This window comes from Jaculus jaculus, chromosome 16, assembly GCF_020740685.1.
Source record: "Jaculus jaculus isolate mJacJac1 chromosome 16, mJacJac1.mat.Y.cur, whole genome shotgun sequence".
Lineage (NCBI taxonomy): Eukaryota > Metazoa > Chordata > Mammalia > Rodentia > Dipodidae > Jaculus > Jaculus jaculus.
Window position 1 is genome coordinate 21,082,286 of NC_059117.1, and position 20,123 is coordinate 21,102,408.

Here is a 20,123-nt window from a genome sequence, read left to right on the forward strand (position 1 = left end):
GGATCTCCCTGGGGTTGTGGGTTATGAGACGTGAGAGTAGCAGCCAGTCAATGTAAGGTCAAGGGTGGGGGCAATACCTCTGGACAGTCCCTTCACTGTGGGGCTCTTACGTTCTTTCCACGCCCTCCTCTTCAAAATTCCCTGAGCTGTGGTGGGTCCCAGCTCTTAGTGTAAATGCTTTGAACTTGTCTCCAGTTAGCATAATGTTTATGGCTTTGTCATATACATCTTTCATTGAAATAGGTTATCTCCTCCTCCCTCATCTTTCCATGATTTTTATCATGAAGGAATGCTGGATTTTGTCAAAGACCTTTTCTGCATCTATTGAAATCATTATGTGAATTATGCTCTTGAGTCTATTTATGTGACATATTACATTTATGGATTTATGTATTTCATCTATACATATGCCACCCTGAACATGCCAATTCGCATCTGATTTGTGTCTGCTGAACATCCCTGCATCTATACAATGAAGTCAGTTTATCTAGGTGAATGCTCTTCTTGATACATTCTTGATTTCAGTTTGCAAACATGGACTGAGAATTTTGCATCTGTGTTCCTCAGGGATATTGGTTTGCAGTTTTCTTTCTTGTTGTTGTGTTTTGCTATTAGCTGGCTTTGTAAACTCATTTTCTGTATTATGGAATAATTTAAGAAATATTGTTCACTTCTTTACCGTTCCAGTAGAATTCTACAGTGAGTCTGTCTGGACCTGGACATTTTCAGCTAGATTTTTTTTTTATTGCCACTTCAATTTTATTACATGTTATCAATATGTTTAAATTGCTTATTTCATCTTGGTTTGACTTTTTTAATATTTTATTTTTATTTATCTATTTGAGAAAGAGAGATACAGAAATAGGCAGGTAAAGAGTGAGAGACAGAGAGAGAGAGAGAGAGAGAGAATGGGTGCGCCAGGGCAAACGAACTCCAGATGTGTGCACTCCCTTGTGCATCTGGCTTATGTGGGTCCTGGGGAGTAGAACTTGGGTCCTTTGGCTTTGCAGACAAGTACCTTAACCACTAAGCCATCTCTCTAGCCCTTGGTTTAACTTTTTTTTAAAAAAAATTTTTATTTATTTATTTATTTGAGAGAAAGACAGAGGCAGATTGAGAAAATGGGCATGTCAAGACCACCAGACAATGCAAACAATCTCCAGACACTTGTACCACTTTGTGTTCTGGCTTTACAGGGTACTGGGGAATTGAACCCTGGTCCTTAGGCTTTGCAGTCAAATGACTTAACTGTCGAGCCATTTCTCCAGCCCCCTGATTTAACTTTTCCAGGTTATATTCACCTATAAACTTTCCATTTCTTTTATATTTCCAGCTTTTTTTCCAGTGCTGAGGACCAAACCCAGGGCCTTGTGCTTGCTAGGCAAGCACTCATCCACTGAGCTAAGTCCCCAACCCCATTTTTAGTAATTCTTATTGGTATTCCTTCAGTATCTCTATTTCCTTACTCCTATCTTGTATTGACCTCATTTCATTAAGTTGGCTTCCTTTGTTCAGGAATTTGTTGTCTGTGGTTCCTTTGATTTCTTTGAGCATAATTATGATCATTCTTTTGAAATCTTTGTCAGGTATTTCATCTAAGTCAGTCTCATTGGAGGTCATTTTTGATGGAGTCATAATTTTTGGTAAAATTATATTGTTTTGGTATATTGTGTTTCTTGAGTTATAATGTAGACTTTTAAATCGAGTTAATTTGATGCTTGGGTTTTCTAATTATGCTGTATTGTTACATGTCTAAATTGGAACTTATATATTTTCAGAGTAGGAGCCTAAAGTGTCAGGTGAGGCTCTTATACTGTTTACTCCAAGAGTAACAGCAGAAGTGACCCTCGGTGTTAAGGTTGCCTGTTATACAAGTATTCTAGTAGGCTGGGTGGAGCAAAATACAAGCGAATTCTAAAATTGAACTGAGCAATATACATAATTAAAACCAGTATGGAGTATTTATGCAAGAGTGGGGATTAAAACAAACAGATAATCTAACAAAGCCAAAGTTCCTAAAGGTGTGTGTTGACCCATGCCCTTAATCCTGTGGATTGGAAGGCTGAAATTTTCCATATGTCATGGATTCCAGGTCATTCTGGAACCAAGTGAGTCCCTGCCAAAAAGAAAAACAGAAGAAAAAGATGAAAAGGCACTATAAATCAGGAAATATCCAAAGCAACAAAGTCAATCCCAAATTACTATTTATTTAATGATGGCAAAACTGACCAAAAGTATATCTATCAAGTCTAACACATAACCTGCCTGGACATGGAAGCCATTTTTAGCACTTCCAGTGCAGGCCTATAGACATAGATTTGGAGTAGGTCTAAGTAGGCTCTGTTACATTTTGGGATTACTTATGGTCTCACCTATGCTGAGTGCCTACCTCATTCCCCCTTTATTTTGCTATGGGCTCAGCTAGGTAGGTTGGGTTGGTGGATCTGCTGTTCCAATTGGCTGTGCTGGAAGCTGTGTGGCTGAGAGATGGCAGAGATCCTTCATGTCCTGAGTTCTCCAGCGGTTCCCTGTGCTGCTGGTTGAGGGAGTGGACCCTGTGGAGAGTGCATGAAGTTGTTCCAGAGCTGCTTGGTCCCTGTTGTCTTCTCCTTCAGCTTTCTTGACTTGGCGAGGCTGGTGAGTAGAGAGTCCCTTCACCACAGTTCTGCTCCTGTGGCTCAGGCAGGCCTGGGTGAGTAGCCCTGCCTAGTGAACTGCCCCTCGGAGCTGCAGCTGGAGATGATTCTGGCTGCTTGTGTGGTTGCTAAGCTCTGGGTCTCTCCTGCTCTCAGCTGAGGTTAATCATTCCTTACACACCTTCACTTTTTAGTAGAAGAGTGTATTGTGCTATTTTTCTGCCTGTTTCCTCCCTAGGCTGCTTTGGTGTGGCTACTGCACCACCATCTTAACCAGAAGTCCAATAAATCTGTTTGTATTTTGATTGTGGAAGTGAGGCCATTAATGTTCAAAGCTATTACTGAAAAATATGGGTTAATCTCTGTAATGTTGATGATTTTAGGGTATTTTGTGTTTTCTTAGTCTTTTTTTTTTTTTTGCTTAACTATTCTAGCATCACTAGCTCCTTCCCCTCCCCCCATAGCCTCTTGAACGGTTACCCTTCTGTTAGATGCGAAGTATTCCATCTAGTGTCCTCTATGGCACTGTTGTCGTGGTCACAAATTCCTTTATCCTATTTTCTTGAAAGGCATTTCAGTACTTAAAATACATCATATCAAGCAAGCCCTTCTAGCTTCTCACTGAAAAATAGGCTAGTTCTTATGGGATCATTTTCTTTCTTGCAGCTTTCAGTACTCTTTGTGTATTTAGAGTTTGGGTTATAATATGATACGGGGAGTTTCTTTTCTGGTCTTGTCTATTTGATCTTTTGTATGCCTCTTGTTCTTGGAAGGACATCTATTTTCCTAGATTTGGGAAATTTTCTTCTATAATTTTATTGAAAATATTTTCTATGTTTTTGGTCTAAAATTCTCTTTCTTCCATGCCCATTAATGCATAAATTTGGTGTTTTCATGGTGTCCCAAGTATCTCAGGATCCATTAATTATTCTTTTGAACTTCTGTTTTTGAGTAGATATTCCAATTCCTCTACTTGGTCTTCAAAGTCTGATATTCTGTCTTCCATTTTAGACATTCTATTGGAGAGGCTTCCAATGGAGCTTTTTATTTGAATTACTGTATTTTTCATTTTCATCATAATTTTAGTTTGTCTTTTTTACTTTTTAAAAACATGTTTGTTATGACAGAGAGAAAGAGAGGGAGAATGAATTGGAATGCCAGGGCTCCTAGCTACTGCAAATGAACTCCAGACACATGCACCACCATGTGCATTTGGCTTATGTGAGTACTGGAGAATTGAACCTGGGTCCTTTGGCTTCATGGGCAAGCACGTTAATGGCTAAGCCATCTCTCCAGCCCATAGTTTTTTGTTTTTTTTTTTTTTGGAAACCCATTTATTGTAATCTTTACTGAAATCCATTTTTATATCTCAGTTTGACATCCCCATTTTATTTAACTGTTTGTGTTCTCTTTTGAATCATTAAGGCATTTATTTATGTCGTCTTTGATTGAGTCTTTCGTCCAGTAATTCTTCTAAGTAGCTGTCATGTCATAGGGGAGCTTTGCTGTGAGGTTTAGTTCTTAGAGGAAACACATTGCCCTAGATTTTTGTTACCCATTTTTCATTGAGCTTTGGCCATCTAGAAATAGTGTGTTTGTCAATCTTTCTTTCGCACCTGTGTTAAGTGTTTGGATTAGTGCTGGGCGTTCTTTGTCTTCCCTTGTGTTTGCCCTGCTTGGTGTTGCTTTGGTTTCAGTAATGGAGATACGTGGGGCAAGGATGAGGGGGTGGGGAGAGAGCACTGTGCCCTGTATGTAGTGGTTGGAAGCATGGGTGGGAGGGGAGAGGTGCACTGAAATCCAGCTGTGGTGCCTAGAGTCAAGCATACAGGACCCTGGTACCAGAGGCAATGACAGGCAAGAGAAGGGGTAAAGGGCACTAGGAGCAGGCAGATGTGCATGGACTTAGGCACAAGGGACTACAGGACTTTGGTACTGATGATGGCAATGGGAGCAGCCAGCTTTGGTCAGATTCATGTACAGGATGCCAACTCTGATGGTGGATATGGTCTCAGAACTCCTGCAATCTCATTTTTTAGGAAGACTGCTTCTTAGTTTTTGAAGAAGTTAACATATACATAAATATCTTAAATACTGATTTTAAATTGTTAGGTGTACTCCATGAGTAGAAATTATTATTAGTTGGTCAAGAAATTAAATGCTGGTGTTTATATTTTTAAATTATGGATCATGATTACCCTCCATTAATAAAAAGAAAAGGAATATACAACAAGTATATATAAAACAGCATGAATACAGTTATACTTTTTTGAGCCACTCTATCATATCTTAAAGATCTAAGTTCAAATCCTGAACTTTCTTCCTTAGCAGAAAAATTAAGATTTTTGTTAGTGTTCTTCTGGATTATTTTGAGGAAAAAAAAAAAAGGTCTGGTTATTACTTGTGAACATGAAAAGCAAATCTTTTAAAAATATTTTTATTTGAGAGAGAGAGAGAGAGAGAGAGAGAGAGAGAGAGACAGGGGGAAGGGCGGAGAGAATGGGCACACCAGAGCCTCTAGCCACTGTAAAAGAACTCCAGACACTTGCACCACCTTGTGTATCTGGCTTACTTGGGTACTGGGAAATCAAACTTGGGTCCTTAGGCTTTGCAGGCAAGTGCTTTAACTGCAAATTTAACTCTCCAGCCTGGAATGTAAATCTTTACACATAATTACCATCTCAAGGATCTGAACAGTGAGCCCCTAACGGAATTTGAACACTTGTTTCAACATATACGGGTCATTTCAATGTCTTGATTGCATTAGGTAGCTTTCAGGTAGATTTACACATTGAAGAAATGAAGTTTAAAAGAAATAACTATGCTTTCAGACTTAAAAAATTCTTTCCTTGAACAGATTTCCTACTGATTTGCTCCCCTCATCTAAATTTTCAGCATTCAATGACCTAATGAAATAAAACCTAAGCCATCTTTAAAATGATTAAATACTCCAGGTACAAAGAAAAAAAGCTTAATAATGCCTATAATGATGCTTATAATGTGAACAGTAAAAATACCAATCATGATAGATAATAGTGTTTAGTAAAGACACACCCAATTACGATAAATACCTTTGTTTAAAGGGAAGGTTTAAAGCAGAGAAGCTCTCATCTCAGTTGGTGAGTCAACTTCAGGAGGAGGTTCTCCTAGTGGATAAAAGTGGAAACACAGTTTTCTTTCTTTTGGTAACTTTTGGGGGTGGAAAAAACCTGTTAACAAAAAGCTCACTAGAAGGGCTGGAGAGAGGCTTAGCGGTTATAAGCACTTGCTTGTAAAGCCTAAGGACCCTGGTTCAAGGCTCGATTCTCCAGGACCCACGTAAGCCAGATGCACAGGTGGTGCTTGCATCTGGCACTTGTTTGCAGTGGCTAGAGGCCCTGTTGCCCCCATTCTGTCTGTCTATCTGCCTCTTTGTCTGTCGCTCTCAAATAAAAATAAACAAAGGGAAATTTTTAAAAAAAGCTCACCAGAGAAACTTACAAATAATGCACAAATTTAATGTTGAAGACATACATCACACCCCTGTCTTTACACAGTGAGCAAGTAGATGGATATGGAATGCACTGCTTCAACTCAATTCCCAAGTAGCAGTCCACCCTGCTTGCAAACTTCCCTCGACTGAAGTCTCATCTAGTCTCTGGCACCGATTCTCTACAATTGCTGGGCGAAATGAATAGAGTCGATACAGCCACAGCAAGCCGAGATAGTGAGCCTAAAGTCAGGTAAAGTAATCTAGCACTTCCCGCTTGGCGGGGGTGGGGGGATGGTGGGGAGGATGGAGAAGGGGTGAGGAGGAAGGTAGGAGTTCATCTTCGTCATCTGGGTGCTTGAGACAAGATTTGTGAGTGACCATGTCTAACGCGAGCCTGGTACTGCTTCCGCTCCTGCGAGTCACCTCCTTCCCCTAAAACAATACCCTGGCCAGCTGCCAAACCTCGAGCAGCAAGCGATTCTGGCTGTTTATGGCTTCGAATGAGCGCCGGGAGAGGCCGAGGCTGCACCGGGCTAGCCCAGGCCCAGAGGAAGAGAAGAGGCCCAAGCCTTAAAACACTCCCTTCCTCCGCCCCCTCCCTTTTGTCCCAGACACCAAAACAAACGAGCTGATACACGTGTCCCTATGACTCTTGTTTACTATCAAGACTGCGCTTTGCACGCCCCTCTGGGAAATGTAGTCCAACCGGTTCCTTCTTCATGTAGTTTTCTCATTCCGAGGAGGAACGCTGGAGACTACTAACCCACAATGCACTTGAAAGGCAAAGTTTGGCTCCGGTCCCCAGAGTCCCGGCAGTTGTCCAATCCAAAGCGCTCACCCTAGTGATTGACACGTCATTTCCTCCAGTAAACACAAGGGAAAAGTCAACACATACCCGCCCACCGAGACGGAGCAGGGTATCATCCAATGGAAAAGTGCAACAGTTGACTGGCAGCCCTTCCGACCACTAAAAAGCCGCGAAAGGTTCAACCTCCACCCCTCCCGTCCGTGGGGGGGGGGTTAAGGGGAGGGGGAAGACGAAGCTTGAAAGACTTGGTAATGGCGACGGGTTTGGTAAGTGGGAAAGTTTCGGCTGAGGAGTGAGAGCGGCGGCAGTAGTAGTTTGGCGCTGTGGGGAGGCCGGCGTCGGTCGGAGACGGGGGTACGCGAACTATGGGTGGCGTTGTCGCGCCCGGGCGACCCTTGGCCGTGGCGGCGCGCACTTTGCGGCGGTTTGTTGTCTTTCTGTTGGGAATGGGTGGGGGTGGGGAAGGGAGGGGCAGGCGCCCGAGGCGGGGGGTATCGCGCGGCCCGGCGGACTCGGCTCGGCGTTCCCGTTGTCCTCCACCGACGGCGTGCGGGGCCGTGCGCCTGGTGCCCGCGGCGAGCCCCCTTAACCCCCCCCCCTCACCCCGGGCCCGCGTCTTGCTCTGGCTTCGCGGGCGCGGCGCTCGCTCGGGGCTGGGGCTGGGGCTGGGAGGAGGCTGGCGGAGGACGGCGCTCGGGCCGCGCTCGCGGTGGGTGGCGGGGCCGGGGCCGGGTGTGTGTTTGGGGTGGGTCGGGTGGGAAAGGGCCGGTGCAGTCCCCTGGAAAGTTTGAACTTGTAAGTCCCAGCGGGCGGGCGGCGAGTGGCGTGCCGAGAGCCCGTCTTGGAGGGGACGCCGCCGGGGAGGCGGTCCGCTACGTCCCGGGGAGCGGGAGGGGACCCATCGGGGGTTCGGACCGAGCCGGGAAGCTCGCGGAGCCGCTGGGCCCCCGGGGCTCATTGTTACGCAGTTCGAATGAATGGGTTCCGAGGCGCCTGCGCGCTGGGGCTGAGCCGAGGGGGAAAAACAAGCCTGGCGTCCAGGCTGCGGTCACATGATGGGGGGAGGGGAGCGCGATGAATGGCGAAAGAGGGTGGGGGTGGACTTGGCCTGCCTGCTCCGGGAGGCCCCGCTCGCCCGCCCGCCCGCCCGCCCGCTCGGGGAGACCCGGGGAGAGGCCGGGCTCCGCCTCCACCATGTCCGCCGCTGAACGACGGCGGCTCCCGGGAGCGAAGTCGGGAGCTGCGAGCCGAGCCCGCCGGGACCCGCGCCCGCCGCTCCGCCCGGGCGAGTCTTGGGCGCTCTGTTTTGGAAAAGAGCTCTGACAGCGGGGGCGGGACGCCGTGCTTATTGGCTCCTCGTGCCCCTGAAGCCGGGATGCTGTGATCTTCAAAGGAGTATTACCCACTTACGAAGCAGTAGTTCTGATATTAGAGCCAAATTTAAACATTTGAGTTGTTATTACTGACAGTGAGCTAACAGGTCGTCTTGAGTTTGGGTCTTGACCTCTCCTCTCCCTTTCCTTGTCTTTTCTGCTTTATCTTGCAAACAAGGTTGAGGTCATCTGTCTTGCTGCTTTTGTTCAACTCCACTAGGCAACATTTTAAAAGAAATTTGAATTTCAAAAGAAATCCAGTTACATTTTTAAAAGTTTCCTTAGACTTTTGATGAAGACCTTTAACTGTTTGAAAGAAAAACACTATTCCAACTTGACTAATAAATTTTATAGTGAAATTTTGATTTCAAGGTGTAGTTTCCAGCATAGTTTCGTAAACCCAGCTGCCTTTTCCTTCTGTCTGGAAAACCCTTTCCCTTTAATTTTTACAATTCCTGTACCTTTTAACTAAAAGGATACCTTCTCAGTGTTTTTTTTTTTTTTGCGTTTATTTTTCCAATTTCACATGTTTCATAGTGTGTACCTCTCAGACTTTAAACATACTATCAGATTGTCTCTACTGTGTTTCAATTTCTTTAGACTTTGCAGTCAAGTTCCCAATAAAGAAGACATGACATCGACTTAATGAACGAACTAACTAGTGGGCTGAAGATTCTTCAATGACAATTACAGGCTGGTCTCCTGTATATTTCTTGGAAATGAAGATATCAGAACTTTAACTACCATATTACCTAAACAAGGCCAGGGATTTTACAAGTATATCAAAAAATACAAGGTGTTTAGAATGAGAAAATAAATTAAGAAGTTAAAAATTTGATAAATGCCTGTATTTCACAGAAGTTAAGAAGATGGACAATTTTAATTTTCTTTTTTTACTACTGCCTGACATCAATAATGACTATGTTCTGAATTTACTTTGCGTGTCCTATCAGTTTATATTATCATTTGCTGTACAGAAGTTAGACAAGTAATTTTCTTGGCTCTGTGTGGTGGCCATAGGCCACCTGGAACTTAGGAGATAAATGTTGGAGGTTGGAGGATCAAGATTAGCTACAACTGCACAATGAGTTCCACACCATGTTGGGCAACAAAAGACCTTGCCTCACAAAATGAAAATAATACTACTCTCTAATGTGGTTAATTATTTTTTTTTCAGACAGTTCTCATACTGTATCCCAGGATAACCTGAAAGTCATGTATCCTAGGATTGCTTAAACTCAAGACAGCCCTACAGCCTTATCCTTAATTGAATTTTTTCATGATTGAATTTTTAAACCATCACTAGTGTAGAAAAGCTTTATTTGGGGTGGAGATATGGCTTAGCAGTTAAGGCACTTGCCTGCAAATCCTGAGGACACAGATTGGACTCTCCAGAACCCATGTAAGCCAGACACACAAGGTGGTGCACAAGTCTGGAGTTCAATTGCTGTGGCTTGAGGCCCTGGCATGCCAGTTCTCTCTCTCTTTTTTACTCTTTCATAAAAAACCTTTTTTCATAAATTGTCATAATCATATTTAGGATTATGATAAAGTTATGGAAAATTCATTTCTTTCAAAATATAAATTTTAGATTATTTTAGGTTTATTAATTAAATGACATACTATTTGAATTTACTGTTCAGTACAAGTTTTATGCTACATTTTTTATTAGCATGCAGAAATGTTCAGTGAACATGAAATAAGTGACTTGTATAAATGTAATGTTGCTGATCAGAGGAGGGATGTGGGGAGTCTCTTATCCCAACAACAATTCTGGGAAATAGTTAGGCTTTTGTCCTGTGTACAAATAAGAAAGCTCAGGCATAAGAGGTTAATTGTTCAGGAGCACAGAGGTATTAAGTGGTAAGCTACAGTAATATATTTTAGAAAAACAAACCCACAGTGGGTTTCTTGTTTTCTTGGCATGATGGCAAATGAGAGTGGTAGAACATTTCTGTCAAGGAGTAACACTGAGAATATTTGAAAAGTAGTTTGAAAGAACTGTATGGAAGCCTCCCCAATTGCTTTTTGTGTATAAAGTTTTGTTTTTTATAGTACCTTGCAACTTATATAATATATTTACAATACTTATGTTCTTCCTGTCAGAGAGAACACTTTTAATGGCAGGTTGCCTTCTCTTCATGCTTTCTTTCAAATCTATTTGAGCATATAGTACAGATTGGATGGAAGCCCTTCAGATTTAGGAAGAGTATATGAAGGAAGGTCAGGTCTGGAGGAACGGTCGGGTCTGGAGGAACAGTCGTGACAGCGAAAGTCTGTGTTGGGCTGTGCCACTTTGTCTTCTTTGCCTCCATTCTTCAAAAAGAAAATGGTTCCATTCAGTGATCAGAGTCATTTTCCTCATCCTTAATGCTATGTTCATAGAGATTTTTAAAAAATGTTATTTACTGGGGGGGGGGGGGAGGAAGGCAGGCAGATAGAAAATGGGCATGCCAGGGTCTTTAGCCACTGCAAACAAAACTCCAGACACATGCACCCCCTTGTGCATCTGGCTTGCTTACTTGTGAGCAGAGAGAGCGAAGAGTGATAAGACAGAAGGGGTGCATTCCCTGTAAATAAACTCCAGTTGCATGTGCCTTTTTGTGCATCTGCCTCTGTGGGTACTGGGGAATCAAACCTGGGTCCTTAGGCTTTGCAGGCAGGTGCCTTATTTGCTGAGCCATCTCTCCAGCCCACAGAGAATTTTGAGGTTTTTTTTTTTTTTTTTTTTTTTTTTCTAGGTAGGGTCTCACTGTAGCCTAGGCTGACCTGGAATTCACTGTGTCCTCTCAGGGTGGCCTTGAACTCATGGTGATCCTCCCACCTCTGTCTCCTGAGTGCTGGGATTAAAGGTGTGCACCACCACGCCTGGCTCGAATTTTGCCTGGCTCAAATTTTGCGTTTTAAATGCACGTTCCAGTGCTTTGTAGGCAGGAGTATAGTTCGGTAGGCATTTTGAAAACCTTGGTTATTTCCAGTCTTCTCCATCTCAAGAGATTTGAATATTTGGTTCTGAAAGTTTAACAGAAGCACCTAATAAAACTTGAAATACTGAACATGACATTCAAAGTGCAACTGGAGAATTTTCCTTTAACCTTTAAAAATCACTGATCTAGTGAACAGGTAACATGTACATATTTAACTAAAATACACAGCAAGCTAGCTGTCTTTACACCTTAATACCACAGCAGAAGTGTAGAAAAGCATGAATGAACAATGGGGTTGGTTCTACCAAGAGATACTTGAAAAGGGTAACTTGTTTATCAAAATGAGTATTTAGTGTCATGTATGTGGGGGGATTATATATACATATATGTATTCATATATATGTATGTATATCTTATTGACAACTTCTATACTTACAACAAAACATGGTGGGGGGAATATTTTTGAGTAAGGATTATGATGGTAAGGATTCAGTGTCAGCAGTCTAGTGTTTTCCCCTCAAATAGATTGACAGGATGACAGACAACTTGAGTGTGTGTGTGTGCTTTTTCTCTGTTCTCATATTTGCACAGAACTTTGCTGAGGGAGTAGTAGTAGCATGAGATTTAGGTTCAGTTACTTGCCCCAGGTTACACAACCAGCAAGATTGAAATGTACGCATTTCAAGTTTGGGCTTGCTTTCCAGTATAGGAATTTTAAAACCTAAAAAAAAAAAAGCGGTATTGTCATGAAAACAAATGATCATAAATGTTGGCAGGGATGTGGAAAAAGAGGAACCCTTCTACACTGTTGGTGGGAATGCAATCTGGTCCAGCCATTGTGGAAATCAGTGTGGAGGTTCCTAAAACAGCTAAAGATTGATCTACCATATGACCCAGCTATAGCACTCCTAGGCATATATCCTAAGGGCTCACCTCATTTCCTTAGAAGTACATGCTCAACCATGTTTATTGCTGCTCAATTTATAATAGCTGGGAAATGGAACCAGCCTAGATGTCCCTCAACTGATGAGTGGATAATGAAGATATGGCACATTTATACAATGGAGTTCTACTCAGCGGTAAAGAAAAATGAAATAATGAAGTTTGCAGAAAAATGGATGGATCTGGAAAGGATTATACTAAGTGAGGTAACTCAGGCCCAGAAAGCCAAGCGCCACATGTTCTCCCTCATATGTGGATCGTAGCTACAGATGATTGGGCTTCTGCATGAGAAGGAAAAAACTCAGTAGCAGAGGCCAGTAAGTTAAAAAGGAGACATAAAGGGAAGAGAAAGGAAGGGAAGAGGGTACTTAATAGGTTGGTATTGTATATATGTAAGTAGAATGATTGAGATGGGGAGGGGATATGATGGAGAATGGAATTTCAAAGGAGTAGTGGGGGAGAGAGGGAGGGTATTACCATGGGATATTTTTTTTTCATAAACTGATTTTTAAAAAATTTCTATTTATTTGAGAGTGACAGACACAGAGAGAAAGACAGATAGAGGGAGAGAGAGAGTGGGCGCACCAGGGCTTCCAGCCTCTGCAAACGAACTCCAGACGCGTGTGCCCCCTTGTGCATCTGGTTAACGTGGGACCTGGGGAACTGAGCCTCAAACTGGGGTCCTTAGGCTTCACAGGCAAGCGCTTAACCGCTACGCCATCTCTCCAGCCCACCATGGGATATTTTTTATAATCAAGGAAAATGCTAATAAAAATTGAGAAAAAAAACCTCAAAAATTGCTAAAAACTTTATAGTAGCAAAACTTCAGTTATCCAAAAACGGACTTGATTACCTTGAAAAATGAGAGGTACAAACATGTAGAACTCTTGGGTAGCTCTATTTTGATACTAAAATTATGTTATTTTCCAACTTCATGTAAGGAATTTTACAGTAGGGTGGTGGCAGTAAATAAGGCCAGGTGCTGAAAGAATGATAGAAGTTATGTGATGCCAGTTTGCTGAAAATGGTGAATGGTGGACACATTGTAGACTTACTGATGGGGAAGGACATCATTTTTGGTGGGAAGAATGAGAAAAGCAAAGAGCTCTGCGCAGGGATGGAGAAATCAAGACCTGCTACAGTGCTTATGTGAATTGGAACACCACTGTTCATAACACAAAGGAGAGCTTTGAAGAGAAATGAGTAGTGTACCTTCTGTATTTCATAACAAAGACTTAAAGCATGGAAAGTTTTCTAGTCTAAGATGTAGCTGTACTTGATGTCCAGCTCATCAGGATTTTTGAGTTAATGAAGCTAGATTGAATTATGTTAAGTAGCGGCTGGGGAGATTTCTTAGTGGTGAAAGGCCCTTGATTGCAAAGTCTGCCTGGCAGGATTCAATTCCCCACTACCCACATAGAGCCAGATGCACGAAGTGGCACATGCATCTGGTGTTCAATTGCAGTGGCTAGAGCACCTGGTGTGGCCATTTCCCCCCCCCCTTCCCTCCTTCAGTCCCTTCTTCCCTATTGCCTTTCTGTCCTCTCAAATAAATTTAAAAAAAAATACATTTTAGGGCAGGAGAGATGGTTCAGTGATCAAGGTGCTTGCCTGTGAAGCCTAAGGACCCAGGGACAATTCCCCAGTACCTACATAAGCCAGATGTACAAGGTGGAGTTTGTTCGCAGTGACTAGAAGCTCTGGTGCACTCATTCTCTCCCTCCCTCTCTGTCTCTATATCTCAAAATATTTAAAAAGAAGCAAGAAAATGTTTTTAAAAAGATGATGCCTAGTTGGGAAGCTGTGGTGGTGACTCTTGACAAAGCCCTTGCCCCTCCAGCCTGAGTATCCCAGTTTGGATTCCCAGACTCCCAAGTAAAAAGCTGGGTGCCATGGTGGCCTTCTGTTATCCCACCCCGCTGACAGTGAGATGGGAGGCAGAGACAAGTTTTCCCAGACTCACAGACCAGCTAGCTTCGTGAACATAGCAGTGGACCATGAGCACGAGAGACCCTCCCTCGAGGTGTACAGCAAGGACTTGACACCTGAAAGTTGCCCTGACTTCCACACATGCATCATGGTACATGTTTGCCTGCATGCTCACACATGAACATAGAAAAAGCCTGCACACACACTGTTGTAGTTGGTGCCACATTGTTGAGACAGTTTATGGGAAGAACGGGTTTATTTCAGGCTTAAAGATCCAGGGGAAGTTCCATCAATAATCGTAGAAGCTGGCTCCCATTCATAGATCCAAGCAGAGAGACACCACTGGCCAACCCCACTAGCAAGTGCAGATCAGCAGCGCTTCCACTGTTCTCTCCACACCCCTTGAGCTGGAAGCAAGGTCTGCCCCCAGTGACTCATGTTCTAGCAGGCTGCTGGAGACTTTGGTAGGAAGCTTAGTCAAAAATACCTGGGGCGGGGGGATATCTGAGGCTATGGGGGAACCTATGTTCACATTGAAACCACCAGACACAACGAAAAATTCAGTAGATCTCTGTGGAAAGAACTTAAATCTGTGATCTAAATTAGTATTAGCTGTTTTACAAGAACTCAAAGAATGACTAGTTCCTATGTGTCTTAGGAATCTCTAAATAAGGAGTCTGCATTGTTACTACCCATCATCTTTTATGAAAACACTGGCAAAGGAAGCTGGAAACAGGTGACACAGAAATCAGGAATGTGAGTGTTCTTTGTTTTTAATACACCTTCCCTTAAATATGTTACAGATGTTCAAATAGTGTTTCACTTTGCTTTCAGGTAGAATTAAAAAAAATAGGTATGTATGTATGTTATGGACCATGACAGGCCTCTGTCCACACATCAGCAGTGGTTCCTCATCTAATGCTTACAGATAATGTTCACTGCTCACACTAAGCATGCTTTGTGTTAGGTTCTTTTGTGTGGTTTTCATTATCTCATTGGTTCACAAGAACCTATGAGATGCCGCTTGTGACAACATAGCAATCTTTTTCTTTTCTGAAGGTCCTGGGGATTGAACCTCGGCCCTCAAGAATACTAGACAAGCTACTACTGAACTACATCTACATCTGTTAGCAATATTTGTTCACATCCCAGTGGTTCTTAGCAAATGAAAATCAGCATATAGGGCTGAACTCCAACCCATATAAATCATTTCCACAGAGGACAGAGTTTAATGAACATTTGTTTAAAGCATCCATGTGATTCTTTGTGCCACAAAGTTGAGTGTCACTTTTTAACTCAGTTTTTCAAAGAATAGGTAGAGATGTGGAATCGTGATTGGCACTTGAGAAATAATTACATTTCTTCCAGCCATCAAATTTGTGGGATATTACTGTACCCCAGCAGAATTACTGCTAACTATTGTGAAGCCTGATTGATCAGTACATGGTACTAATCTGGAGAAATTCTTTACAGTGCCTCAAATACTGCTTAGGTAGATAAGCTGTTACTTTGCTAAAGTAATGGCATGATACATCACTGTTCCTGAGATGTTGGATGACTTTTCATCATATTTCCCAGGGGAGAGGCTTAAAACTGAATAGTTGTCAGGTTGTCTACTGCTGACTGCTTTATTTAGGACATTAACGATCTCCACAATATTACTCTACGATCTGGGGATTTAAAAAAATGCCGTTTTACATCTTTTCCCCCTCTGTCAGTTATCTTTAGTACTACTCATTGAGAATAGGGCAGGTTTATCAGTCTAGTTTTTATTTTATTTGAGAAAGAAGGTAGAGGGAATGGGCATGCCAGGGTCCTATAACCACTGCAGGTGAACTCCAGATGCATGATGTGCCACCTTGTGCATCTGGCTTACTTGGGTACTGGGAATTAACCTGGGTCCTTCGGCTTCACATGCAAGCACCTTAACTGTAAAGCCATCTCTCCAAACTTTTTTTTGTTTTTGTTTTTTGACATAGGGTCTCACTCTAGCCCTGGCTGACCTGGAATTCATTATGTAGTCTCAGGGTGGCAATCCTACCTCTCCCTCCTGAGGGCTGGGATTAAAGGCTGCACTACCACACCTGGCTGGCTGGCTGGCTTTCTTTCTTTCTTTCTTTCTTTCTTTCTTTCTTTCTTTCTTTCTTTCTTTCTTTCTTTCTTTCCTTCTTTCCTTCCTTCCTTCCTTCCTTCCTTCCTTCCTTCCTTCCTTCCTTCCTTCCTTCCCTCCCTCCCTCCCTCCCTCCCTCCCTCCCTCCCTCCCTCCTTCCTTCCTTCCTTCCTTCCTTCTTTATTTTAATTTGAGATAGGATTGGCACACCAGTGCTTTCTGTCATTGCAAATGGGCTCTAGACACATGTGCTACTTTGTGCTTCTGGCTTTATGTGAGTACTGGGGAATCAAACCCAGGCCATCAAGCTTTGCAGGCAATCACCTGTAACTCCTGAGTCATCTCTCCAGCCCCTCATTAGCCTTATTTTAAAGACACTGACTTAGCCACAATCTCAGTGATGTGGGTCATGTAGTTAGTAAAATGGTCAAGTTAAAGTCAAAACCCATTTCTGTATATCTAACAGTGCCTTTTTCACTTCACAGTAATACATTTTAATAGTTGATCCTGAGTGAAGCTTTTAAGCAGTGCCCAGCATAAGGGTCATTTTCCATAGGTACCAGTAGTAAGCATCCATCATAGATTATTAGGAACAAAGTAAGGCAGTGTGCAACTTAGCTCTGTGTGTTAGGAACCTTGAGATATTTAATTGCTATCTATAATCTATCTGGGAATCTCGTTGTATATAAATATAAGCAAGTACTTTTAAAAAATCAAAATATAGTTCCAGTATTAGATGAATGAGAGAATTAGTAATGATAAATTTGTTCAGCAGGGAAGGGATAAGTGAATTTTGGTACATTGCTAAAATGAATATATTTACATCTGACTGTTTGTGTGGGTTTTATTCTTTGTTTTTTTTGGGGACTAGGTCTTGCCATATTAAGGCTGGACTGTTTATGTGGTCAGATGATCCACCTCGCTCTGTGGAGTGGCTTGGACTGTATGTGTGAAAAAAATGATAGGAAGATGCTTATGAGCTTATCTTAAGAAAAAATAACTATAATTTGAAGTTTGAAAACTACTGTGGGTGTGTGTCATCAAAAGAAAGAGTATCCGGCTGGGTGTGGTGGCATGCATCGTTAATGCTAGCACTCAGCAGGCCCAGGCGGGAGGATCACCGTGAGGTCGAAGCCAGACGAGCTGCAGGGTCAGCCGGGGCTAGGTGAGACCTGCCTTCAAAACAAACGATGAGTCTTGATGTACCAAAATGTTAACAGGTCTATGTTTAATTGATGAGGCTAGGAGCAAACATGTTTCTTAAAAATTGTTATTTATTTGCATATGTGTATGGGTACACCAGGTCCTCTTGCTGATGCAAATGAATGCCAGACTCTTGCACCACTTTTTGTATCAGGTTTTACATGGGTGGCTTGGGAATTTAATACTGGATTGCAGGCTTTGCAAGCCTAGTGATACCTGTTGGGTCTTTTATGTAATCTCCAAATTAAATTCATGACTTGACTTTTTTTTCTTATGTTTCACTTTAAGTCGGAGCACCATAACATGGTGTGGGAAGTGAAGACAAATCAGATGCCTAATGCAGTACAGAAACTCCTGCTGGTAATGGACAAGAGAGCTTCAGGAATGAATGACTCATTGGAGCTGTTGCAGTGTAATGAGAATTTGCCATCCTCGCCAGGATATAACTCCTGTGATGAACACATGGAACTTGGTAAACAAAATTCCGAGTTTCATAGGAAGCTTCCTGAGTTTCAGATTAATTACTGTATTTAATCAGCTTCTACACCTACCTTGCCTAACCAAAAATGTAGATGAATTTTTGATATTTAACTATTTTAATCTCCTTTTCCTGCTTTTAAAATATTTAAAACCAGTGTGAGCTGCTTGTTGTTGTCATAAAGATTTAATTATTATTAAAGTAAATAGCTGTATTTTATGTACAAATGTTGGACAATAGTACCTTGGAAAACCTGACTGACTTTTAAAGCATCCAGTGACTCTTTCAGAGCTGATTTATTTGTGGTTATGATGGGGAAATGGCAATGGATCTGTGAAATGTGAGGATCTGGTGTGTGGCAGTCACTCCTGCCAAGCTAACTTCAGAGACGTGGCTTACAGAATTGTATAGATTTTAAATTGTATTGCTGTGAGGTTGGGGTTTTAGTAAATAGTTAATGAGTGCCCTTGGCTTGATGCTTAGCTTTCAGTGTAGCTTTCTCTCCATTTAATATGAACTACCTTTAATGTTCATGAGAACTCTGAGATGGTGTGAATGAATTATGGGTATCTTTATTTTACAAATAATAAAGTGGAAGTAGTAAATATATGCTAAATGATGTTTGGGATTTCAAAATCCTGAAGATCTTGGGTCATAAAACATAACTTATTGAATGCCAAGGATTTTCTGCACCCTAATACTTACTGAATAATGGTTACATTTGAGCTTGGAACATATTTTAATCATATAGTTGATGTTTATCCTCATGTTTTATATGTCTAGAGGAAACCAGGCCTAGGGAGTCAAAAGCATCACATTTTCATTGGTGTCTTCCTTAGAAATGTAGCTTATTTTCTGAATTTGAAAAACAGAAATGAACCTTTTATAATAAAAGAAATGATAGGGCTGAGGAGGTGACTAACAGGTAAATATGCTTTCTGCACAAGCATGAGGGTCCAAGTGGGCCTGAGACCACCCAAGTTTAATCTCTAGAACCCACACAGTTGAGTGTGACTATCCACATTTTTAACCCTAGTCCTGGGTGGTGTGGAGACCAGGGACTTGGTGGACTTAATAGTAAGCTCCAGAATCAGTACAAGATTCTGGTACAAGGTTAAGTGGGCAGGTGAGTGATGGAGGAGCACTCTGACCGTCGCCTCCAACACTGCAAGCAGCAGGTGAGCGCATGGGCTGTCACATCAGCATGTACGTGTGCGTGCACCACACACACACACACACACACACACACACACACACACACGGAAAAAATGATGGTTAAAGGTGGGTGTTAGCAAGCAATATGGGAAGGGCAATCGTTACAATAGCCTGAGACTTGTCTTGGCAGGATTCTCCTAAATTGGTATGGTGGTTTATAACTTCTTGGATGCTCCATGAAAAAGGATACCTTCTAGTCATGTTTAAGAAAGAATATGTTGACTTACTGCTTCTAATAAATGAGTTCTAATTTTAGAGAACAGTTTTGGAACAACTACTTGAATATTAATGATTCTTAGGGTTACTTGAAGGTTTTTGTTGCTGTTGGTTTTAACCCATTAATGTTGATGGTGCCTGGCACCATCCTCTTCCCCCATCATCTTCATCTGGGAAGAAAAAAAAAACCTGTAGACTGGTATCACTAAGAACTGCTCTGATAAATCATGATCATTACTAAATACCCAAAGCAGGCACAAGAAAGATTTGACATTCGCAGAGGGATGATACAGTGCTGTTCTACATGTATAATAATAGAAGATACAATTAAAATAGCATTAGTTGAGGCTAGATTTAATTTTCCCAGCAGGAAGTCACAAGAGAGGTATGACAGTTCTGTAAAGAAATTCATTTTCTGGGCTGGGAAGATGGCCCAGAGAGTCAAGTGCTTCTGAGTTCAAGTCTCCGGAACTCATGTAAAGTGGGAGGTAGTAACACCCATCTGTAATCCCACTGTTCCTATGGCAAAATAATGAGGCAGAGACAGGAACTTGCATACAGTTAGCCTGGTGATGACAGCGAACAAGACCTGGTTGGTCTAAAACTAAAGTGAAGGTGAGGACCCACGATCAGGGTCATACTCTGGTCTCCATGTGCTGATACCTGCATTTTCATACACATACACAAAAGTTTTTAAAAATGCACTTTCGTAGATGTGATTTCCTTTCATTAGTGACCCAGTTCCATGTGTTTGCTCTAAAAGTTACAGTTTTTGTTTTTGTTAAAAATATATATATATTTTATTATTTTTTTA

The 20,123-nt window shown here is 42.1% G+C and overlaps 1 protein-coding gene across 3 annotated transcripts in view; it reads left to right on the forward strand.

The window, feature by feature from the left end:
- The first annotated feature begins 7,139 nt into the window (after nucleotides 1-7,139).
- Nucleotides 7,140-20,123, forward strand: part of Hbp1 (HMG-box transcription factor 1) — a 38,207-nt gene continuing 25,223 nt past the window's right edge. Inside the window, exons 1-3 of one of the 3 annotated variants that reach the window (XM_045135741.1) lie at nucleotides 7,140-7,182; nucleotides 14,746-14,843; nucleotides 17,689-17,872. In XM_045135741.1, the coding sequence (XP_044991676.1) occupies nucleotides 17,704-17,872 (169 nt within the window). In that variant the 5' untranslated portion in view covers nucleotides 7,140-7,182; nucleotides 14,746-14,843; nucleotides 17,689-17,703. Of the gene's footprint in view, nucleotides 7,183-12,346; nucleotides 12,365-14,745; nucleotides 14,844-17,688; nucleotides 17,873-20,123 lie in introns of those variants that run through there. The other 2 variants (XM_045135740.1, XM_004652878.2) reach the window with 2 other exon arrangements.